General features: G+C 32.4%; 1 protein-coding gene across 1 annotated transcript; it reads left to right on the top strand.

Moving 5' to 3' along the window:
- Positions 1–3147: 3147 nt before the first annotated feature.
- LOC132718334 (phospholipid-transporting ATPase ABCA1-like) lies at positions 3148–10102 on the top strand. The gene is made up of 7 exons (XM_060702037.1): positions 3148–3259; positions 5000–5198; positions 5968–6118; positions 6973–7177; positions 8730–8907; positions 9196–9299; positions 9912–10102. Exons 4-7 carry the CDS (start codon positions 7166–7168, stop codon positions 10029–10031), a joined length of 414 nt encoding a protein of 137 aa, XP_060558020.1. The 5' UTR covers positions 3148–3259; positions 5000–5198; positions 5968–6118; positions 6973–7165; the 3' UTR covers positions 10032–10102.
- Positions 10103–26842: the final 16740 nt, after the last annotated feature.

Below are 26842 nucleotides of genomic sequence, written 5' to 3'. Positions count from 1 at the left end.
TGAGACTGAAAACATAATTTCCCCAATTGTAAGATTTTGGCATATTAGATTTAAGACTTCATCCTCCACACTATCAAGAATTTTACTTTGGTTATACCATTATTAAATGATTTGTTAGAATGGAAACATTTCATTATATTTGGCCAGAAAGAGAAGAACTGCAGACCACAAAATGCCCTCTTGAGTTCCGCAAACATTTTGCTAGGAAAGCTTCTGTCATAATGGACTGCTTTGAATGGTAACGACTAAATAACGAATATAAATTCAAAATTCGCGAATATGAACGGGAGTACCGAATATGAATATTATTTTCTTAAAATCAGCTCTTTGGATTACTTACGTCAACACAGACTATTAATTACTTGTTATCATATGTATTTTAATGAAAGAAAATAAATTCTGATCTTTTGGTTGTAGACCAAAAAAGTTACCCGAATATGAACGAGAATGACGAACATGAAACGTTACTATTTAAACAGTATATTAAAATAGCTCACAAAAGTATAGATAGAGGATATTGAATGAGTGTTAGTTTAATACTAAATTTATTGAACAAGTTGAATAAATTCATATTATGCGAGCCTTTGGCGAGCATAATATTGTTTGTTCAACAAGTTCAATAAATTTAGTATTGAATCTATACGAATATAATATTCTATTTATCACATATATATAAATAAGAACAGTAAACTGTTAAAATGAGTAATTTTTCAATGACGCGCCTATAGTGTAACGCTAAACATTAGCGCGCTTTCACGCACTATGTTTATATATAGCGCAAATGACGTCACATCAAAGTGTTATTGTACGCACTAGGTAATATCGTTTTATTAAATGGCTTTATTACACTCCTGCGCCGCGGTTTATGTGATAAAAATAGATATTTTCAAACTATAACTTTAAATGAAACCTTGTTTTAACATAGAAGGACAGTTTAATTAGCTAAGTTATTTAGTTACTGTGACTCGCTATACAGTACTGTAAAGATTGACAGATTAGAACGAAGATACCGAATATGAATATTAAATAGATATAAAGGAACTTTGTCTGAAATAGTTTCGTAAACAAAGACTAATATTATATACTAGCATCATGTTATTGAATGAAATTAAATGAATTTTAATGCATTGGTTGCAAATTTTTTGAGACAAGAAAGATACCAGAATGACAAGAATACAAAATATGAACATTAATTTGATACTTTATACATGCATATAAAAAACAACGCTTATAAAATATACTAATTATGCTTTTAATTTTTCAAGTATAGTCTGATTTTATTGACCTGTCAATTATGAATACATTATAGCACTCATTTAAAATATTCAATCCCACTTCGGTTTAGTCCGTTTATTTTACGAGAATTAATATGGAGTGTATAACTTGATGTTTGGAAAACTCACTAGCTTTTATATAGGTGCTTGTAACATCCGCAATAACACAGTTGGTTAAGTGTTTACCTAATGTTTGAGAGGTCGAGGTTCGACTCCTTTTTTTGACATTCTTTGAGGCATATGCTTTCTTTATATTTAAGTATATTTTAATATGAAAATTGTTCAAGCGTTTGCCAAAAAATTGTCTACACGGATATGAAACAACTAAGAAACATTAAAATTGTCACGTTTTATATTGTGTTTTACGGCACTGAAATCAAATCACATTTATCGATTTTAATCCGAATGCATTCTTGAACAATCTTATAAATATACAAAAGTTATAGTATTTACCAAAAAATTGCAAAGCATATATTAAAAACAGAAAGAACAACCATAACTTAAAAAATGTTGAAAATGGTTATGAATAAGAAAAAAAAACCTTGGACATACGCTGTCTCGATCTTACAACATCTAGGACATTTTGATATTATATACCGGTAGTTTACCCTATTGCGCTATAACGGCCAGTGTAACTAATTCATAGAAAACATGATGCATTTAATCACAACTCACTGCGTACATCTCACGTATTTTACCGAACATTTAATGAATATTGATATATTCTGTGCACTGACCGTATAATCAGTATGGAATTGACAGGTTAATGAAATCAAACAATATGAAATATTCACTATGGTATAATATTTGACCCTATGCCAAAATTTTATGAAAGTAATATTCATATTCGGTATTCTCTTTATATTCGCAAATATGAATTCATATTCGGTACTTAGTAATACCCGGCTTTGAAATATTTGAAATATTGACCAAAAGCTCACGTCTGAATCGCAAAATCTATAAAATTAGAATTCAATATTTTGATAATTACATTGAACCTACGTTTATCAATTTAATGGTTTTAATCTGCTTTAGACTTTTCATGTATAATTCATTTTATAAAAATGAAAACATTAATTTAGTAATTTTATAAGTGATTTATAACAACCTATACTCAATACATAGAGATAATGATGTTATCAATAAATGATGAGTAAAAGTTATTGTTGCTATTTTTAAGTTATAAAGGCATTTATTACTTTACCTCCATTGGTAAAGCTTATTTTTTAAGGGTTTGCTATCTCCTAATTAATTTTTTGTAATTAAGGCTCTTGTCACCTCCCCTGATAAAATTTATAAAAACTTATTTTATTTCATGCTGTCGAGTGTTTTTACTGTAATATATCAGATGATTATAATCATAATAAACCACTAGTGAAATTTATAAAATAAAATTTTCACTGTAGCCGGACTATATCTGAATGCGTATGAATAGAATATCGAAACTATACGAAATAACAGGCAAAATTAATGTTGGCATACGTAAATTTTGCTTCTTTAGGAAAAGAAAGTTAATATCATTATACATCATGTCAAAAATGTAACAAATTTAGAGAAATTTAACAGAACTATATTTCAAAATTGATGATGTGACATCATGATGTGATGACGTCATAAATGAGAATGCAAGACGTTACGTGGCAAATCAGTAAAAAATACTTAAAAAGCATGAAATAAAAAGAAAATTTATTTGTTTTACATAATTTATATGATTGAAATATATTTTCCTTCGTGAACACCAGCTATTCTATTTTCACTTATGGCTATGCCACTCGTGTAAATATTGCATGTGGTGTTCACTCAGTGAAATATATCTCAATCTTACATGCAAAACAAACAAATATCCTCTATTTGACATTAAATGTTTAATTTCAGATTTATCTGAATACAACATATTATACCACTATGAGTGATGTTGTCATGGGTTTATTCAGTTGCTATGCTCGTACAGAAAATTGTCTATGAAAAGGAGAAAAGATTAAGAGGTTTGAACATTTTTGTTAACATATTTTACCTCTTTTATATTTGCATTTCTTTTGTCTTCAAATGACTTTTTTGGCACTCCTGCTATTGCTTGTTAAATATCCCTTAAAATAGTTTTTTTTTTTTTGGTTTACATAAAATATTTTACAAGCATTTATGAACGTATATTTATTATAGTATACTTGTTATATAAAATGTCACACTGAAGCAGAATATTCTATAAACAAGAAAACTGAACTCAATAATTGGCTTACCTGAGGACAATGACCTCAAGGTGAGCTTTTGTGATGGCCCATTGTCCGTCGTCCATCGACTGTCCGTCTGTGCGTCCATCCGTACGTGTGTGCATCAACAATTTCTTTGAACAACTTCTCCTCCTAATCCACTTGGCCAAATTGGTTGAACCTTTGCATGGATGTTCCTTGCATGAAGCTCTACCGAAGTTGCTCAAAGAATTGGATCCATCAAAAACTCTGGTTGTCGTGGCAAAAAAAAAGATTATTTTTACAATAAAACTTAAAAAATCTTATTGTAAAAAAAACGAAAGAGTTACAGCTTAAATATTTGGCATGAAACATCTTCTAGTGGATGTCTACCAAGTTTGTTCACATAAAAACATAGGGTCAAAATTGACCCCACCCCAGGGGGCCATTGATTTTCCTTATATGTATATAGTTAAAACTTAAACAATCTCCTTGTGACAATCCAAAAGCACTATAGATTAGATAATTGACATGAAACCTCATCTAGTGGATGTCCACCAAATTTCTTCAAATTAATGCCCAGACCAGGGTCAAAATTGGCCCGCCCCCAGGGGTCATTGATTTTCCTTATATGTATAAACTAAACACTAAAAAATCTACTCATGAAAGTCCAAAAGAGCTACAGCTTAGATATTTGGCAAGAAAATCTTCTAATGAATGTCTGCCATGTTTGTTTAAATAAAAGCTCTAGGGTCAAAATTGGCCCCACCCCAGGGGGTCATTGATTTTCCATATATATACATGTATATAGTAAAAATTAAAAAAAAAAATCTTCTTGTGAAAATCCAAAAGAGCGACAGCGTAGATATTTGGCATAAAACATCTTCCAATAGATGTCTGCCAACTTTGTGCTTATAAAAGTCCTAGGGTCAAAATAAGCCCGGCCCAAAGGGTCATTGATTTTTCTCTTATGTGTATAGTAAAAACTGAAAAAATTTTGATATTTGGCATGAAACACGTTTTAGTGTATTTCTACCATGTTTGTTGAAATAAAACCCCTAAGGTGATAATTGACCCCACCTCAAGGGATTAAGGTCGACAGTTCAATCCCCAGGCATGTCAAATGTTTGTTTTCCTTCTTTTTTTCTGTCATCTTTTTATTAGCTTTACCTTTCACAGCCTACAGGCTAAACTGTTTGATAAAATGGTTGCCAGAGCTAAAATTAGAAAACAAGAGCTAAACAACATCTCAGCCACTGGTTCAATTTTAAAATAATTTTACACCAAAATTTTCCTGGTGTCAGTGTACAAAAAATGTTCAGATTATGCTGTTCCTTGTTTTCAAATTGAGTTTCTGGGGTGAAAAGGGGCTCCACTTTCACCGTTTGACCTATTTGTCAGTTGAGCGATCCAGGGCCCTATGGGCCTCTTGTTTCAGAAATGAGTGATGTAGGGTTAAAGATATACATGATAAACGGTATAGGTTATATTTCACTCATTAGTTTTGTATTCCACAAGTATATTATAAAACTTATTCAGAGTTACAGGTAATGAAGATGATGGGCTTATCAGACAGTGTACACTGGTGGGCGTGGTTTATAACTGCCGCAGTACAGATGACTGTTACCGTGGTAACGCTGACGTTGATGTTATACTATGGAAGTGTACTATCACATAGTAATCCAGTCATAGTGTTTATGTTCCTGGAAATGTTTGCCCTGTCTTCTATTGCTTTTTCGTAAGTATATCACTTAAAGGAACTAGACTTTGGTCGTAAAGCCTGAAAACGTGATATTTAAAAATCTTTTATTACCCTTACAGATTTTTTTCTCCTTTTTGATTGGATATTGGTCACCCAAAAGAAATTGATATTACCAAGCCAGACGGGTAATATACACACTAAATTTCGATTTACAAGCACTTTTTAACTGTCAAATGATAAATATTTACCAAAATAGAGTAATGATACATATTCTCATCAGTATTGAAAACAAATATGACCTTGTGAAAGCTTGATATTAATTCCAAAAAAGTGCGTTCAACAGACTACTCCTTTTCTCTTGTTAACTTTCGTTAGGTTCGAAAGAACATACGTCATGTATTTATGTGACATCATGTTGTGGTGAAGGGGACCTTAAAGGGAATCTTATTTCGACGTTTCATAAGAAGTAGCAATGATTTATATCAAAATTGTCTTAACCCGGCAGGGGAAGGGTAATAAAATTATTATTTTAGTTTTGGAGTGATATATGTGGATATATTACCTGCCAAGATAAACGCCTCGGATGATATAAAATCTTAACATAAAATCTTAACAGGTAATATATCCACATATATCACACCAAAACAAAAATAACATATAATATAGTGTAAACGGAAAAATATGATAAAACAATAAAAAAATATACCCGAAATTCAATATATTGAAGATCAATAATTGGTGTTATTGAAGCCCGAATTGAGTAAAAAGCATCTTAATTGTTTTCTTGTTTTCTGTTGTATTTCAGGTTTTTAATTGACAGTATGTTCTCACGAGCTAAACTTGCTGCAGTATGTGCGGGTATATTTTACTTTATAACATACGTACCATACATGTATATAGCCATCAGAGAGGATTTAACGCGGACCAGGATACCGGCATACATTAAAACTGTCGCTGTGAGTATCTGACATAAAACTTCATGAACCAATACATGTTGGCCCTTACCCTGCTGTAACTAGGTGGCATGCTTTGCCATCATTATAGGGCCAGGCCAGCCTTTATATCCGTGCTAGAAACTTGTAGAATTTAGTTAATAAGAAGAGTTAAAACTGTCGGAGGCATTAATTAGCCCTTGTTTCCTTAAGCAGGAAATTTTACACACATTTACACTAAGTACTGGTTGGTTCAAGGTTTGTCTATTATAGGCTTATCGCTTCATACACAATTAAACTTAAATTAATTCTGTATTTAAACCAAAATACAAAGTCACTATAATGTTTCTAATTCACAGAAGGGGGCGTCCGTGGCCGAGTGGTTAAGGTCGTTGACTTCAAACCACTTGCCCCTCACCGCTGTGGGTTCGAATCCCGACGGGGACTTTGCATTCTTTAATGTGAGGAAGCTTAGTATAATCCAGCTAGCTTACGGAACGTCGGTGGTTCTACTCAGGTACCCATTCGTGCCTGAAATAATGCACGGAAGGGCACCTGAGGTCTTCCTCCACCAGTAAAGCTGGAACGTCGCGATATGACCTATACTGTGTCGATGTGACGTAAAACCCAAAACAAACAAACAAAAATTCACAGAAGGCAATAAAACCAAAATATGGTTCAGTTGTAAAATGGCCGATGAGTTATAAACTGTCTGTAAAATACATACAACAGAACATCAAAACTAAAAATACTTTTTTGAAATAAAAATAAAAACATTTTTGAGGGATATTTTGTCTTAAAAATAAGAAAATTGAAATTAATGAAACAGAATACATTGTATTTTTTTATAATCTTTGTAATAAAAACTTATTTTTCAGGCAATATTTTCAACATCAGCTCTGGGTGTAGGCGGGAAGTATTTCCTGTTTTATGAGTTAGAGGGATCAGGTGTACAGTGGGAGAACTTACATGTGTCACCACGGGAATATGATAATTTTAGTCTATAGATTGTGTTGATAATGATAGCAGTGGACACAGTTGTTTACTTTATACTGGCCTGGTATATAGAGAATGTACATCCAGGTAAAATTAGAACTAGTCTTTTATTAGTCCCCTACCGGTTTAACCGGAGGGGACTTTAGGTTTACCCTCCGTCCGTCTGTCTGTCTGTCCGTCTGTCTGTCAGTCCGTCAGTCCGTCCGTCCACAAAATTGGATCCCGCGATAACGCAAAAAGTACTGAAAATATTTTTATGAAACTTGATATATGGATAGATGGCAGTATGGAGATTATGCACGTCTTTTTTTTTCTTCCTATGTTGAAAATTCTGGTTGCTATGGCAACAAATAGTCTGAAAATATGGCAAATTTAACACATAAACTGGATCCAGTGATAACTCAAAAAGTACTGAAAATATTTTTATGAAACTTGAAATATGGGTAGATGGCAGTCTGGAGATTATGCACATCTTTTTCTTTTCTTCCTATGTTGAAAATTCTGGTTGCTATGGCAACAAATAGCCTGAATTTCAAGATTTCTGATTTAAATTTTTCAGCTTTTTCACTATATGTTCTTTATTTCTTAAGGTGTTTACTTCAAACTTTAAATATAAGTTTCTGGTCATCAACCACATCATATGTGACAAGGTTTATAACTCTAGCACAAAAAATATCAATATTACCTCCCTTGAACTTAGATTTTTTAGGGGAATAAATGTTGTCTTTTTTAAATAACTTCTTTATTTCCTAATGTATCTACTTCAAACTTCATATATATGTTTCTTATTATCACTCGACATTTTTGAGAAGGTTAAATACTCTAGCAAGACTATTTCCAGAATTATGTCCCCCTTGAACTTAGATTTTTTTCGAGAAACTGGTATTTTCACTCCAACTTCTTCATTCCTTATAGGATTTACTTTAAAATCCCACATCGTAATAATATGACAAGGTTGTATAAACATAATTTCCTTACTAAGCATGAAAAATTAACACATTACTGTGATATAGACAAACTTATTTTATTATGTTTTGTGGTCGATATTTTCAAATACAGACTTCATCCTCAAATTCATTATAAATGGCAATACACAGGAGTGTATGACAATTAAAGAACTTTTTGAGGGACCGGTAGGGGACTACTGTATTGCCCGCAATACTATCAAATGCTTGTTCTATTCAGAACTTAAACCAGTTAATGTAATTATGCAAATCATCCTGAATTTTCTAGTGTTTGCATCGAAACTGCCATTAACTTAGTTTCAACCTATATATCAAATGAGTCACATTCTTTAGATATAATTTCCATTACGCCAGGAATGATTGGAATACCAAAGCATTATTTCAGAAACATAGTAATAACTGTCTACCATAGCCATGGTATTGTTTCATTATTTAATGAACTTCCAGTATACAAAGCCTTTGTATATTCTATCATTTTAGAAACTTATTGTATTTTCTATCATTTAAGAAACTTAAATGGTATACTAGAGCCATGTTATTTTCTTTGTATATCAAAGCTATGGTGATTTCCATTACATCAGGAAATATGGTATATTAAGGCCATGGCATTTTTCATTATTTCAGGAACATATGGTATATTTAGGCCATGGCACTCTTCTTTATTATTATTTTAGGATCTTATGGTATACCAAAGCCATGGTATTTTCCATTCACAAGCTCTTACTGGTGTGGAACATCACTGGGAAACATGTTGTCTTAAAAGTCTGTTCGGAGTTAATCGTAGCAGACGTCGTTACTACCTCGTCAATGATGATCCGGAAAATGATGATGTCACTGTTGATGATGACTCAGGTATATCTGATTTAAGTTTATTGTTTGGAGTTATTCCCTTTCCATTATTTTATGAATTTATATAGATATCATGTATATTAAAAAAAATCAATGTTTAGTGATAACATGAATCCTTTACTGTGGAAACAGGGCTGTGTTTCAATATCATCATCTTAATTTTACCATAAATAATCATTTTAAGGCTTTAAAGGATATAATGTCAAATTTCATGAGAAATCTGTCTATGCTGAACAATATGAATACAGGACAGTTTCGCCTTGTCGGACAACATATAATAAATATTTTCAGGTATATATTGGTGTGGGTGTAACACAGACTGTATCTGTACACTAGATATTAAACCAGACCTGCGAGACTTGACAAGAGGAGAAGTTGTGACCAACTTGAGAAAGGTGAGTATGAATCATATATCCTTCTATCAAGATTAATACATCCATATGTCAAGATTTAAATATATTGCATTGGTATGTCAAGATTGATATTTTATGAGGTTTTGTCATGATAAGCTTGTTGGCGTTGGTTTTTGGTTAAGTTTCCACATCATCAGGAATTTCAATAGTAATATAATATGATAAACAAGATCAACAAGGAAATGCTGCATTCAATGAACGCAACCCTAACACGACTATCATGTGGATAAACCTTGATGATTTCAGCCTGTCACACTGATTATATGTTCAAAAGGTCAAAGATCATTGTGACCTTTTATATGTTAAGGTCCATTTTCTTAGAAACTTTCAAAGCTTCAAACTAATTTACTCATGCTATACAATTTCACAAGGGCAGATAATCCTTAATTTATATTTTACAAAGTTATTTCCCTTTAATAACTAAGAATTTTTTTAATAGGTATTCACTAAAAAATTTAGAATGCACTTCTAAACGGCAGATAATCCTGAAGGGCATGTTTTGGGCATTTTTTGCTAAGTTATCTTTAATCTCCCTTTATAGTTTGATATTGAATATTGATAAATATGTATAATGTAATTATATTAATTTGCTAGGTATACAAGAAGGGAGATAAATCAGCATTAGACAGTCTGTCTATGAAGTTGTATAAGAACCAGATCACCTCGTTCCTCGGTCATAATGGTGCTGGAAAAACATCAACTATGTTAGTATAACTATATACAGTTAACACCATTACACACAATAAGTTAAAGTTAGATTATTTTTTGTTATATATTTTAAGCAGAACCAGAGTTGTTTTATATGAACACATCTGGGAATGTTTCTAAATTCAAAACTTCCACCATTTTGTGTTTTAATGTTGAATTCTGCTTAAGTCAGTGCTAGGGGGCGTGGACGGTAACTTAAACATTCCAGTACCATCCATGAACAGGCCCAATCAAACCGAGCCTGTAACATTTCCATTGCTGCAGTGTTGGGCTTTTTTTAGGGATTCTGTTTTTCTCTATGTAAATTGTAATCATTTTCCCAATTTTTTCTATAATGTAGATATAAACAACACAAATTTGGTGTTAATGTTTAATCAAGTCATTTTTATTGTAACAATAGGATGAGCTTACATTTTCATTGTTGAGGAAACTTTGATAATGGTGAGATGGGATTTCATTCAGGTTTTGTTGTAAAACTCTGCAGTAACCTGTTTCATATTCTGCCTCAACATTCAACTTATTGTAGAATAAATCTGTGGTCAATTGGTAACGTTCTGTACTGCTTATCAATGGGTCTCAGGTTCACATATCAGCTCCTTTACTTACTATAGTAATGGTCTTTTGGTTGAAACATTATGAACGGTGCGGGTCACGTGTTGGTGCACTACACCAGACATGTTGAAGGATTAGAGTTGACTCTTGAATTGGGCAGTTGATGTTATAATCTTTGCTCTACCTTCATAAAATGTAACATATCTTCAGGGACAATCACTATGGGTAACTAAAATGTAACAGTTAATAAACTGAAAGAAAAGAAGTTGCTTCTTGTTTTTATGAAATGCAAAAATTGTTTGATTTTGTTGTGGAAATGCATTTGTGATTTTACTGGCACGTTTAACTGTTGCTATTGCAGCTAAACTGCTTGCGGAAACATATTTTACCAATACAATGTATTACATGCCATCCGTGCTGTTTCTTCATGGACTGCACTGTTCGCCATTCAGTACGTCAAAATTTTGAAATTTTCCCTTAAAAATAATTGATGGATTTAAAAGATGGATTAGTCTGTTTAAAGGGATACTCAGGCAAAATAATGACAAAATGTTAAAATGATCTTATGTACTCAAATCACTCTAAAATGACATTTTCTAAGTCCAAGCATGAATTTCTGTATAAATTCTATATATTTTTGGCTTGAAGAGAAAATATATCTATATATGTTACACAACATTTGGACGCCAGCAGAATCACCAAGTAGTTTTAAAACAAGTCATGTGACTTTAACAAACCTTGGAAGTTACAATAACAGATATTGTGGATATTGTATGATTGAAACAGGTCTAAGCCATTCATTTGACATATTCTTAAATGATTCCAGAGTTTACTATGACAACTACAATAAAATCTTAACACTCTAACCTGACTCACGTGGGTAAAGTTAGGAAACCACCATTGTATTCTGTATAACTTTTTGTTCCTGTGACTGCCTAATGTATCCATTTTGAGGACATTTACAGAACAATGAATGAAAAATTCAAAACAAAGAAATGGAAAAAAAAGTTAAAGTGATGACTGTAATTTCAGTTGAGTTATTTTCCTTAACATTTAGAACAGAATTTGACAATTTACCTAAATCAGCTGTTTACATTGCTCGTTTCATATTTTGTCAATTTTTTAGAGGATATTTGTTTGGGTCAGTGTAAGATCGGAATATATTTCACCGAGTGAGCACCAAAAGGTATATTTCACGAGTGGTGCAGCCACAAGTTAAATATGAACTTTTGGTGTTCACGAGGTGAAATATGTTTTGATCTTGCAATTATGTAATGAATTTTCTTTTTATTCTATGCAAAGAAATATTGACAAAGACGTTTTAACTTAATGCTAAATTAAAAGCGCACCAAATAATAATACAATGTGACATCATTTAGTTGGTTTCCAGTACTATGCATGCTGGTATTTCACTGAAACAACGAAAGGGGCTTAAATTCACAACAATGAAATTATCAAAGTGGTAATTTCACTGTTTCAAACAGTGAAAATATCAGTTTTATATTTCACCGATATATTTCTATAACCACCGAAAAACATGTAATAAAGGATTGTAACCAAGTGCTTTTTTTAGCTCACCTGTCACAAAGTGACAGGGTGAGCTTTTGTGATCGCTTTTCGTCCGGCGTCCGGCGTCCGTCCGTCGTCCGTAAACTTTTACTTTAAATGACATCTCCTCATAAACCACAAGGCCAATTTCATCCAAACTTCACAGGAATGTTCCTTTGGTGGTCACCTTTAAAAATTGTTCAAAGAATTTAATTCCATGCAGAACTCTGGTTACCATGGCAACCGAAAGAAAAAACTTTAAAAATCTTCTTTTAAAAAACCATAAGAGCTAGAGCTTAGATATTTGGCATGAAACATCTTCTAGTGAGTGTCTACCAAGTTTGTTCAAATAAAAGCCCTGGGGTCAAAATTGGCCCCGCCCCGGGGGGTCATTGATTTTCCCTATATGCATATAGTAAAAACTTTAAAAATCTTCTTTTAAAGAACTCAAAGAGCTATGGCTAAGATATTGAGCATCAAACATGTTCTAATAGGTGTCTACCAAGTTTGTTCAAAGAAAAGCCCTGGGGTCAAAATTGGCCCCGCCCCAGGGGGTCATTGATTTTCCCTATATGCATATAGTAAAAACTTAAAAAATCTTCTTTTAAAGAACCAAAAGAGTTAGAGCTAAGATATTTAGCATGAAACATGTTCTAATAAGTGTCTACCAAGTTTGTTCAAATAAAAGCCCTTGGGTCAAAATTGGCCCCGCCCCATGGAGGTCATTGATTTTCCCTATATGAATATAGCAAAAAACTTAAAAATCTTCTTTTAAAGAACCCAAAGAGCTAGAGCTAAGATATTAAGGATGAAACATGTTCTAATGGATGTCTACCAAATTTGTTCAAATAAGAGCCCTTGGGTCAAAATTGGCCCCGCCCCAGGGGACATTGATTGTCCTTATATGTGTATAGCAATAACTTAAAAATCTTCTTCGAAAAAACCCGAATAGCTAGAGTTTAGATATTAAGCATGAAACATCTTCTAGTAAGTGTCTACAAAGATTGTTCAAATTAAAGCCCTGGGGTCAAAACTGGCCCTGCCCCAGGGGTGTAATTGTTTTTAAATATATGTGTAAAGAAAAAACTTTAAAAATCTTCTTTTAACAGGTTTAAAAAACCCAACGAGCTAGACCTTAGATGTTTAGCATGAAACATCTTCTAATGGGTGTCTACCAAGTTTGTTCAAATAAAAGCCCTGGAGTTTAAACTGGCCCCGCTCCGTGGGGCCTATATACACTAACAGGTCAGCAACTTCAGGGCCATCATGGCCCTCTTGTTATGAAATAACATGTATGAGATACTGTATAATCAGAAACATTTTTTGACGGATTAATTTTTGCCTATGAAGTTCATTTAAGATTTCCAATTATTGGATAAGTATGTAAGTATCGTTCAAAGTTACAGAACTGACTTTAATAATTCCTGAACATTTAGCCTTTTCAATTTGCTTGATATAAAGAGTTCGAAAAAATATCAAATTTTACAGTATAACTCACATGCATTTACTCATTGGAAAGGAAAGAAATTAAGAAAAGATCGGTAATCAATTTTTTAATTTTTATATATTTGATTTGAAATTTGATTCATGTTTGATTGGATTCTATAAATAGATTTTTCTTTTAGGTATGCATACTAATGGACCTTCAGAGCTGAATGGGAATAAAGATGCTCAGATTCTCACAATGGTAAAACAGATAATCTCAGCTGCCTTTATATCCAAGCATGTAGACAATGAGGTCCATATGACAATCCCAGTGCAGACGGACGACGGTCACCATTTTGTTCCATTATTTAGACTTCTGGAGGACAAGGAAAGTGAGCTGGGGATAGCGAGTTATGGTAAATCAGACAATGGCCTTGAACAGGTGTTTGTCAAGGTCACGAAAAGTTGCGAGGAGGACAAAATAGCAGGGATTGTCTACACTTTCACCTATATGTACATCTTTCTCCTTGATCTAAAGCTTATAGTTTTAGTAAAGACGAGGGGGTCCGACATTCTGTCCGTGGGCATGTCTTGTATTCAACATATTTTTATATCAATGTAACTGTTTATAAATAAATTGTTTTCTTATGCATTGCTTATGTCACAAGCATCGACTTGGACTTAAATATAATGCATGGTGCTTTTTGTTTGCCATACATAAGCTTAATCACAAAGATTGTCAACATAAAACTGTGCAGTAAATTGATCTGTTAGGATTGAACGTTCATCATTACTGCATTTTGGGAAATGATTTCTTCTTAATTATTAAGGGCTTTTATTTTTTTATTTATTGCAAGTTCATTGTCCAAAGTTGAATTTCTTCCTGGAATTGGAATATTTTGGATTGCATTTTTATATTTTGCTCTATTGGAAGAATAGTGAGGCTTCTGTTCTTACTCTGGCATTGGGGTTTGCATTAAATGATGTAACATTTTGATTAAAGATTTATGTGCAACTTCTTGTTAATTATTATGAAGAATATATCTTAAAGAACTTTCAAAAATCTTTGGTCAGTATCCAAGACTTGTAACTTAATAATGTCATATATAATTTTATATAATATCATCCTCTTTTTTCAAATTCTAATATTATCTAGGCTCTTTTTTACTATCAAGCACTTAAAAGATATAGAGGATATTGAATGAGTGTAGTTTAATACTAAATTTATTGAACAAGTTGAATAAAATTATATTATACGAGCCTCTGGCGAGCATAATATTGTTTTATTCAACAAGTTCAATAAATTTAGTATTGAATCTACACGAATATAATATTCTATTTATCACATATATAAAATAAGAACAGTAAAATGTTAAAATGATTAATTTTTCAATGACACGCCCATAGTGTAACGCTAACATTAGCGCGCTTTAACGCTATGTTTCTCTATAGCGCAAATGACGTCACGTTAAAGTGTTATTACACTAGTGTAATATAGTTTTTATTAAATGGCTTTATTACACTCCTGCGCCGCGGTTTATGTGATAAAGTGGAGTATGTTATCCCTAGTTTTGTTATAAATTTTAACTAATATTGTAAGAGATTTCTGCAACTTATCAAAAAGTTATTTAAACTCTTTATTTTTCTAGATGATACAGCGGATAATATGAACTTCCAATCCTGGGACATACAGATGAATGAAGGACAATGTAAATGGTTAAACCATTTTAAAACTGTTCTGCTAAAACGTTTCTTCTATACATTACGGAACCGGAAAGCTTTACTGTCACAGATAATCTTACCCGCCATCTTTGTGTCTATCTCCATGACGATAGCATTAACTGCACGGAAATTTTTCTGATCCGCAGCCACTTGTTATGTCAACTGCTCAATACTACGATCTCACCAAACCACACAGGAACTTTATTCAATTTTCTATTCATACGCATAACAAGACTTCAAAACATTTAAATAGTTTGTATGTAACAAAGTTTTCGGAAAAATTAGCCGACACATTTTTCATGCCCTCGGTGCTTCGTGTGTTTTGAAATCTAATTTATCAGGTGATTTATGTGATGGGAATAATTTAACAAACGGTTGCTATGACGATGGTTGTGATGATATATTTACTTCCAACAGTGTACAGAGAAATGGATGGACTAGTTTATCAGGTAAATATTGTAAATATTGTGCACCTATTATATATAAATATTAAAACAAAGTTCCTGGTTCCTTATTTTCTGTATTCAAATTTCTGCTACAGTTGTAATTCTATTAAATTGCAGTCTTATTGGAATTATTATGCCCCCGGGCATATAGTGATTGAACCGTCCGTCTGTCCGTCCGTCTGTCCGTACGAGGTTAACCTAGGCAAGTTGGATTTTTCTTAAGTTCTACCTGTACCAATGGCTTCTAAGTTTACACACTTACTAATCAATACAAAGTACACGATCTGGGCAAGTTTCATAACTCTGGCTTTCATATTTACCAAGTTATTGCCCTTTTCAGCACTTAGAAAATGAATAATGGTTAACCTAAAACGGCAAGTTGGAAATATCTTAAGTTCTATCTATACTAATGGCTTTATATTTTCCACACTTACTTATCAATACAAAGCACATGATATTGCCAAGTTATATAACTGTGTCATCCATATTTCCCAGTTATTTCCCTTTTTTCACTTTGAAAAATAGGGCCTTGTCTGGTTAACCTATTTCGGCAAGTTGGATTTATCTTAAATTTCTCCTAATTGCTTAATTTTTTTACTGATATCTTCATATTTAGTAGGTGGATACCTTTGATGGTCCTCTAATTATTTTTAGAGTAAGCAGTCTCTAGGGTCAAGGTCAAGGTCACTGGTTTAAAAAAATAAATATAACCTTTTTGCTCATACAGCCTTTATTTTTCAGTTAATGTCTTAGTTTAATACAAACACCTCCTTCTTTGGGTGTAGTATGGGTCATTTGGGTCAAGGTCAATGTTACCAATGTCAAGGTCACCAATGTTAAAATTGATTTTTACATTTTACAGGTGTATTGACCTTATTCAATAGACAGATGTTATTTATAATTGATAGAAACATAAACTTTGATGGAGTTAGTGGTCAGTTGGGTCAAGGTCACCAGTGCTAAAAATAGATTTTTACACATTTGCTCATACAGCCTTTATTAAGTGACAGATATATTTTATATTTGGTAGGAAGATAACTTGCATGGTATTCATCCTTTTGATTGGGGTAGGGATCAGTGGGTCAAGGTCACTTGTGCTAAAAATAGATTTTTACACTTTTGCCCATACAGCTTTTATTTATTGACAGATGTATTTCATATTTGGTAGGAAGATAACTTGCATGAAGTTGAATATTTTTCAACTTCACAAGTCAGAGCAATGACTTGGCAACTTATATTTTTCACAATTACAAAATGCCATGACTTTGTCAAGCTATAAAACTTGTGTTTACAATTTTTTGGTGATTTTTCTGTCCATAACTGAGTGAATGGGTAAACATTTACGAAGTATTGCTACTGACAAGAATCTGAGCCGGGGGCATTTGTGTTTAACAAACACGTTCTTGTTTTTATATGTAGTTATACAGTTGTGTTGCAAACTATTTACTTTCTTGTTATTATATGTAGTTATACAGTTGTGTTGCAAACTATTTACTGTTGTCCTTCAATAAAGTTCAGTAGCATCATAATGCCCCCGAAACGAAGGAGTTACCCGGTGGTCGGTCGGTCCAGATGTCCGTTGCATTTTCCTTGTCCGGAGCATAACTTGAAGACTAATGGTTGGAATTCAATACAACTTCATACAATGGTCAAGCACATTGAGAGGAATTGCAGTGCACAAGAACCATAACTCCATCTTGACTAATTACAGAGTTATTGCCCTTTATTACTTTTCCTTGTCCGGAGCATAACTTGAAAAGTTCTATTTTGAATTCAATACAATTTCATACAATGGTCAAGTATATTGAGAGGAAGCGCAGTGCACAGAAACCATTGCACTTTCTTGACTCATTTAAGATTTTTTGCCCTTTGTTACTTTTAAATGTCCAGTGCATAACTTGAAAATTGATGTTTGTAATTCAAGGAAACTTCATACAATGGTCAAGGGCAGTAAGATGAAGTGCAGTGCAGAAGAAGCATAACTCTATTTTGACTAATTACAGTTATTGCCCTTTGTTACTTTTTTGTCCAGTGCATAACTTGAGAATTCAATACAACTTCATACAATGGTCAAGCAAAATGAGAGGAAGTGCGTTGTACAATAACCATAACTCCATCTTAAGTATTTGTACAGTTGCCAATAACGTGGTCAGTTTATTTTCAATGATAGTTGTGTATACACAGTATTTTGCCCTCTGATATATGATAGGTGTTTCGTCTATCATGGACTCTTTGTTAGAGGCAACGCTCTATAATAAATTTTCTGGTTGCAGAAGTGAAAAGCCCTGCCACATCTTTCAGAGGCTTAAAAAAAGATTTTCTGATAAATTGTATCACACGTTCAACCTTCTACAACTGGGTTTCTCAGTTTCGTGAAGCAAACAAGTGTTTGTGACAGACCCCTAGGACTGGGCGACCAGCTGAGGTGGTGACCCAAACCAATGGTAGCAAATGTTAAAGCTTTTGTCATTTGTCAACAAAAATCGTCGACTAATTTTGGAGGAGGTAGCCAACAAGTTTAGCATCGGTAAGGGCATCGGCACACAAGATTTTACACGAACATCTAGACATGAGCAAGGTAAGTGCCAGGTGGGTGTTGTTGACAGCTGTCCGGGTGATCAAAAGGCAAACCAGAGTAACCAAAATGCAAATGAACATTTAAGTTGTTTTAATCGTTTGAAGGAGAATAAGTTTTTTTAACCGCAATTATCACTGGAGATGAGAATGTGGATTCATTATTTCCGAACCTGAGACAAAAAGCTCCAGGTCTAAGCAGTGGAAAATGAGCTGGTTCCCCACCTCCTAAAAAAAGTTTAAGCTGTCTCCTTTGGCTGGCAAACTCAATGTTTGATTGCCCTTTTGGGATTCACGACGAATGAATACTTACTCCATTTATGCAAAAGGTCAAATTGTCACCGCCAAGATAGCTATTCTGAAGTAATTCTGAAAAATCTCAGAGAAAAGCTGAAGGGCAAATGCGTCCCCCAGGTAAGCACAAAAAACTTCCCCCTTCTTCACGATAATGCCCCCTCCCATTACCCCGCAGCTACAGCTGGGATGTTAAATCAAAACTCTTACAAATTTGGCAATTGTTGTCTCACCTTCCTTGTTAAGCCAGACCTCGGCCCCATTTGACTTTTGTTTGTTCCCCAGAACTGAAAAAATTGCTGTATTGTAGTTAAATATCACCCCATTTGTTAGTTAAATGAAAGTCAGATTATAAATCAATCAATTCCATATTCATTGGCTTGAAATTTTGTTAATTTACAGTGCTTTAATATTTTTTTATTTCAGGATTTTTTTTAATTAGTTCCTTTCTAAATTTATGACCATTGTGCTGCTTTTTGGGCATTGGGTCCCAATGAAAAAGATGATTCATTTTTGACTGTAAACACATTTTCATTTTTGGGATATGTGGACAAAAAGAAAATTTCTAAGACAACCCGAAATTAGGCACGAAACATAGAATGACTAAAAAGTCCAAAATTTGTGTTTTTATGTGTTTTTTTATGTTGTTATTTTTCATTATTTTTCCCCAATAAAAAAACTTTTTGCTTTAATTTACATTAAAATTTAGACAGGGTGACAGAAATTAGACATTTGATGAACCACAAAATTTGACCCCAATAAAAATTAAATTTTGAAAAAAAATCAGGCCGAAATTTTTCTTAAAATAAGGTAGAAAATTTATTTGTTAAAATTGGGTTAGGAATCGAAATAATAAAAACCTAACCAATAAACCCAAAATTTGGTGATAAAAATCACTTTTTTTTTTGGATGCATACTTTATGTTTATTTTTAAAATTCCAAAAACCTGAACTCCAACCCCAATTTTTTTAATTTGTATAAAATCCCCGTTTGGGATATTTTTTTTTAAAATTTTGTATTTGTGTCCCTTAAAAGTTTTTCATTATTATATTTGAGCCTTTGTAACAACAAAACCAACATAATGGTTTGCCCCAAGCAGGGACCCAGCCCCACCCCGCGTTTTTCCGCGAAATCGATTGCGAGCTGATCAGGATCCATGCTTTTTCCCCTACCAACTCTTTTAAAAGTAAAAAAACTGATAGGGGAAACAGCATGTTTATCAGCCCTGTGGGGAAAAACCCCAGGCGGGCCCTGGGTCCATGCTTGGTCGCAAAACAACTATTTGGGTTTTGTATAGCGGTTCTTTTAATTTTTTTAATTTGTTTAAAAAAAAATTTTAACAGCCTTAATTTTGCTTTAATTTTTAATTTTCTTGAACTCTTTTTTAAAATTGTCAATGTTTTAAAGGTGAAAAAAGCCAGTAAAAGGTAAATTTCTTGTATTTAAAATGAAAAACATTTTCCAATTTTAAAGGGAAAATCTGATTTAAAATTCTCAGCGGGACGTATTTTCCGGGTTTCATGAATAGACCTAATTGCTTTAATTTTTTTTAAGTTATATATATGAAAGAAATAATAATTTAAGTTTAAAAAATGTTATTCCCAAACAGTGTTTTTGATCCGCTCAATAACATCCTACTGTTTGGGAGTTCAATGCTCGAGGAATTTAGATTCCGAGGGCGTAGCCCGTGATATAAATGACGCTCCGAACGACAAACATTAGATCTTACAAGCTAACGATTATAATCACCGATTGGAAATAATTATTTCGATTCAACGAACACAACATAAACCCAGTAATTAGCTGCCAACCTGTTATTAAGCAAAATTTTTTGCGTGTTCTGAACTATTTTCAGCCGCGTCGGATTTTTGGTGGTTGGTCACGTCATGTTATGATTATTACGTCCCACATGTTAAAATATAAAGAAACTGTGCACCTGTTGCTATAAAACCCATCAACCTCCGGCTTTCTTCTATTTCAAACTTTGGAAAAAAACGGTGTTTAATAACTTCTTAGGAAATACAAAGTCAACATGAAAAAAAGCTAAAGGGGGAAAAGTAGCATAACTAACTGTAAGTTAACAGTCTTATTCCTCTAATCCAAGATGAACTACCAGTTATTTAAACCACATGTTTTAACAAACCCTTTTGTACGTTCTGCGCGTCTAACACATTTTTTTCATACAAAATATTAAATGTCATTATTCACTGATTGGGCTGCATTCATTAGGTTTGTTGCCCCGTTTTCCCATTTTCTTAAGTTGATTGGTTTTGCTTTAAGAGCATTTCTGGTCATTTTAAAGAAATTGTTCCGGACTTGCATTTTTCACCGGGTTTTTTCAAATTTCCTTCTGTTTTCGGTTAATGCTTGAAATAATGTTTGAACAGGTTGTTTGGCTCATTTTTGCCGTCTTTTCTCACTGAAAAAATGAAATTTTCCAAATTTGTGAAATATTTCTTAGGGTGGTATGTTAGTAAATCTCTTGTTTCATTTGCCCTTTAGAAATCTGGTGAATTTATTAACATAAAGATTTTTTTCTTAATAGTTTGCTTGTTTTTGGAATCTTTTGATTAATTGCAATAACATCACAATGTCATCCAACTCATGGTTTCCTCTGCTAAAGAGGGATAATCATTTGTTTGTCACTGTAGTTTACTTCTTGGGAACAGGCTAACTCTAACTGTATCAAAGTCTACCTTCAATGGAGTTTTTTCATCATATGAATTCAACAAAAATCATATCTCAAAGGCAGATATATCCTTCCCCATTACCCTTTAAAAAAATCTTCTCTAGATATTTCAACAACATTTCTGCTTGATTACAGTCACTAACGTAATTTGCAAAGTAAAAAACAATTTTTATATAAATGTCAAAAGTTGTTTGACTGAATTTAACTCTTACATTGCGTTTACTATTGCCAGACGAATGAAAGTAATCCCATTGTTGCATTGCAAAATAGTATAGCGAACTAATAACCCAGCACACGCAAAATTCATTCTCGAAGATTTAAAAGTAAAGCTATCCAGGCTGAAAGGGGATAAAAATTAAATAAAACAACACATGTACATGTAATTAATGTTTTTTTTTCATTTGATGACAGGAAACACAATAACAAAATAAGCCCATAATAATCTTTTTTTTGACAAAATCAGAGCGTGAGAGAAGTATTTAAAGTAAAGTAGTCCATGAAATCAAAAGTAGTCCGTGAAATAATTGTATTCATACGCATTGCTTAAAACCATGTGACATACTGACTGGAAAAGATAAGGTTATTCTAGGCAAGGCTTTTTCCAGCTGTTTGAATATCATAAGACAGTACGCAGGATAAAAAATACAAAAGCAGTGATAGCAGACTTTAAATTCTCCGCCACTCGGAATGAAAATATTTTAGAAAAAAACTGGGATGCGCCATTAACATTCCGTATATGGTAAAGTGTTAATCTTAAAAGCTCTGAGTCTATAAATAAATTTTTTTTAATTTGGAAAATTTTTTGGGCGTTTTTAGGATTCCGTTTTCTTTTTTTTAATTCAAGCCATTAATTTCAAAACGTTTTAGTTATGTGTTAAAAAAAAAAAAGTATTCATATTATAAAATAAGAGTTGAAAAGAATTCAATTATATAAAATTGAGAGTGACATCTTGTCAACTGCATAATCATTTCATTCGTTTATTCAATATTAGTAACTTTAACATTAAAGCTTTGATGAATTAAGTTCTGGATGAAAAATAATGCAAAAGAGATTCTGCCCATTAAAACTTCTCCTTTTTAACAATTTATATCCCTCAAATTCATTTTGTATTATACAAAGAAAGACAGTCCGACAATTTTATTTCAATCAAATAAGGCTAATAAGCTCATAATGACATAATACAGCATATTTACAAGATAACGAACAGTGCATATATTAACATACAAAACATTAGACAAATATAATTATGACTTTACTGGAGAAGGTCATAATAACAACTCATTCGTAAGAATGTAGAATAATGCAAATATTATTTTATGTTTGTATCATGTACTTCCTATCTGTTAAAATGATTGCATGAATTAAATGTTCTGTTCTGGAAATGTTTAGCTACCCAAAAAATGATATAATTTACCATATTAATCTATGAAGTAGGTTGACAACAAACATAATAAATTTTCACTACATTAACATTAATTATTAAACTAAATAAGTTTACATAATAAATTTTCACTACATTACATAAAATTGAGCCGTGTCATGACAAAACCAACATAATGGGTTTGCGACCAGCATGGATCAAGACCAGCCTGCGCATCCGCGCAGTCTGATCAGGATCCATGCTGTTCGCTTACTGACTCTATTAAAAGTAGAGAAACTGATAGTGAAAACAGCATGGATCCTGATCAGACTGCGCGGATGCGCAGGCTGTGGTCTTGATCCATGCTGGTCGCAAACCCATTATGTTGGTTTTGTCATGACACGGCTCAATTATTAAACTAAATAAGTTTATCTTACCTCACTATTGAGGCAAGAGACATAGATTATATCATATAAATTTCCTATTATACCAATAATCCAATATTTTAATCAGTCTTTACCGAAACGAAACTGTAAGACTGGTAGTATGGCATGCAAAAAATACATGATTATATAACATAATTATGTTTATATGTTATAAAATAAACTATAAAATGAAAGAAAGGACACTTTCAAAACAGAAATCATCATTGATTTTAGTTTCATGTCTATACGTCAAAAACAGTTTGTTCTAAGAAAACACAAACTATAAATGACAACAAAGGACATTTTCAAAACAAATATCATCATTGAAATTTACAGGACATCTAAATTCATATAGAACCAAAATAATTCTGAAGTTTCCAGTCCACATCTCAAATACATTTTGTGTTACACTATGAAGAGAAGACAAACTTTAAATGAAAATTACGGACACTTTCAAAACAAAAAGGGAAATAATTAAAAAATTATGATGGGAAAAAATATCATTTTTGTGCACTGCGCTCAAATTCTCAATGAATTGTATCAACCAATATAGTTTAAAAAAATTATCATATACAATCTGTATTTCAAAAACATTAAGTAAATATGTATTACGCTCCAGATAAGAATGGGGGCCATTTTAAATGGGTTAATTTATATAAACTGGAGGTGTGTCGTTTTAATAATTTCCAGTATTAGGAAAAATAAAAGAATTTATTTAATTTATCATGAAATATGGTGCTATATCAGCCAAATATATATCATATTTGTGAGAAAAAAAAACAAATATAAAAAATAAATATGAAAGTAACTACTTTCTAAGATGTTTCTTTTTTGCAAAGACTATCTTCGGTTATTCATTTCATCATCAGAAATTATCTTGTAATGTTTTTGTCTTTTCATGACAGTTATGGCTGTGATAAATTGTGTATTGAATTCGAACCGCTCATCATATTTTGTGAAAATATATTAAATATTTCACTTAAACCCAAAAATTTCCTTTTATTATTTTACATTCTATACAAATATTAAGAGAATTTATACAAAAAGCATATCTATATACACAAATTCCAATAAAAAAATCCATTCAGCTCTTAAAAGCTGCATGCCTCCAGATGAGCTAAAATAGTTCAATAAAATCCAACTTTGAGAAAAAAGTACTCATATTTAAGAAAAGTAAAAAAGATTTATGATTCAATTAATAATTATACAATTACATGTTTTTGTAACATTAATGACTAATTCAAATAATGAAAACATCCCTATACTAAAATAGAAAGGGTATATATGAAACAACATATTTTCACTTCCTTTTGGTAATTTATATGAATTATATGAAATTGTAAGCATCGTTTGCCAATGTATTCAATTACTTTCTTTGTTCACTTCACAATATTTTACTTTTCAATACATCTTCCAAATTTTCAAAGAATCCGGAGGCATGCGTTTGAAAGCATGCTTAGATGATTCGTATCTTATCTATCCATTATAAATATATATTGACAGTTTAGAAAAAAGTGCAATTTGATATTGCGAAATGCTATTGTTCAGAATTTGCACTCTGTATTGTCATTAAAATACTCAAGCCTTGCCCCAACATTGTTATCAAATTTATCTCCGGAAATGGGTACAATATTCTTATAGTAGTCATATCTATGAAGCATGCAGCTTTAAAGTATATCACTCCAAACATATGATTAATTTACAAATAAAATAAATTTTCATACACTAGCTAAAAAATATGAAAATCAATGGTAACCCACAAATAAACAGTTTAATTCAATAATACTTCACACTTGAAACTTCCACTTTTCATGGATAATCAGTGACATTTATAATACTACTATAATACACCTCTCTGTCAATTTATTAAAATCTTTATTTTTCTGTCATGAAGGGGAATTTGCTCCATTGTAAATTCCTATCAGGATTCTTCACAGGTAATGATTGCCATATGTATAACCATTTTTAGCAAATATAATCCCACACATTAGCAGGCTCGGTTTATATTATGCCAACAGCCATTAAAAAAATTCAGAAATCTTTATAACTAAGAATATACACTAAGAAAAAGCAATTATCATTTTAATGTTTCCGAAAGCAAAGAGAGCATGAGAACAATATCAAAATTTGGGTTATTTAAAGACTTATGAAATGTATATATGGCCGTGCATGAAATGTTGCTGTTATATAACCGAACACCTTGTGACTTTGGGTTACATACTTAAAAGTGTAAAAATATTGGGCAATTTCAACCTGTCAGAAATCAAAAATGTATCTTCATATACAAATTCCGTTGTATCAGCCAAAATTTAAAAAAAATGTTATGTGAACATTAATTTTGTTCAGAAAACTGAATATTTAAAAAAGAAGAGCGAAACTGTTTACAAAAATATGTAAATTATCTTACGACCACTTCAAAAAACTATTTTACAAAAAACTATACATTTGTAATACATATAATACTAGAATAAGTGGTTTAAATTATATATTGTTTTTTTTATTCATGCTTTCCAGTGTTTACTGTAATAATTATCAGATAATTGTATTCTGATAAACTACTAGTGAAATTTATAAAATATAATTTTTACTGTAGCCGGACTATATCTGAATGCGGATGAAAAGAATATGATATATCATAACTAACTGGAATAACGGGCAAAAATAAAAAGGTAACTCATACGTAAATTTGCTTCTTTAGGGAAAGGAAGTTGTACATCATTTTAAAAAGGTAACAAAATTAGAGAAATTTAACAGAACTATATTTCAAAATTGATGATGTGACGTCATGATATTATGACGTCATAAAGGAGAATGTGCAACATTATGTGGCAAAATCAGTAAACAAGAGGGCCATGATGGCCCTGAGATCGCTCACCTATATGTAGGCCCCCCACCCCCCCCCCCACAACGTTGCAGGGCCAATTTTAACCCAAGGGCTTTTATTTGCACAAACTTGGTAGACACCCATAAGAAGATGTTTCATGCTAAACATCTATGCTCTAGCTCATTGGGCTTTTTAAAAGAAGATTTTTTTAAAGTTTTTACTATACACATAGTTAAAAACAATGACACCCCTGGGGCGGGGCCAATTTTGACCCCAGGGCTTTTATTTGAACCAACTTGGTAGACACTTATTATAACATGTTTCATGCCAAATATCTTAGCTCTAACTCTTTGGTTCTTTAAAGGAAGATTTTTTACTATATGCATATAGGGAAAATCAATGACCCCCTGGGGCGGGGCCAATTTTGACCCCACAGCTTTTATTTGAACAAACTTGGTAGACACCTATTAGAACATGTTTGATGCTCAATATCTTAGCCATAGCTCTTTGAGTTCTTTAAAAGAAGATTTTTTAAGTTTTTACTATATGAATATAGGAAAAATCAATGACCCCCCCCCGGGGCGGGGCCAATTTTGACCCCAGGGCTTTTATTTGAACAAACTTGGTAGACACCCATTAGAACATGTTTCATGCTAATATCTTAGCTCTAGCTCTTTGGGTTCTTTAAAAGAAGATTTTTTAAGTTTTTACTATATGCATATAGGGAAAATCAATGACCCCCCGGGGCGGGCCAATTTTGACCCCAGGGCTTTTATTTGAACAAACTTGGTAGACACTCACTAGAAGATGTTTCATGCCAAATATCTAAGCTCTAGCTCTTATGGTTTTTTAAAAGAAGATATTTAAAGTTTTTTCTTTCGGTTGCCATGGCAACCAGAGTTCTGCATGGAATTAAATTCTTTGAACAATTTTTAAAGGTGACCACCAAAGGAACAT

This window comes from Ruditapes philippinarum, unplaced genomic scaffold (genome assembly GCF_026571515.1).
Source record: "Ruditapes philippinarum isolate M1 unplaced genomic scaffold, ASM2657151v2 ctg9095_1_1_1_1, whole genome shotgun sequence".
Taxonomy (NCBI): Eukaryota; Metazoa; Mollusca; class Bivalvia; order Venerida; family Veneridae; genus Ruditapes; species Ruditapes philippinarum.
This window is presented reverse-complemented; position numbering and strand designations above follow the sequence as displayed.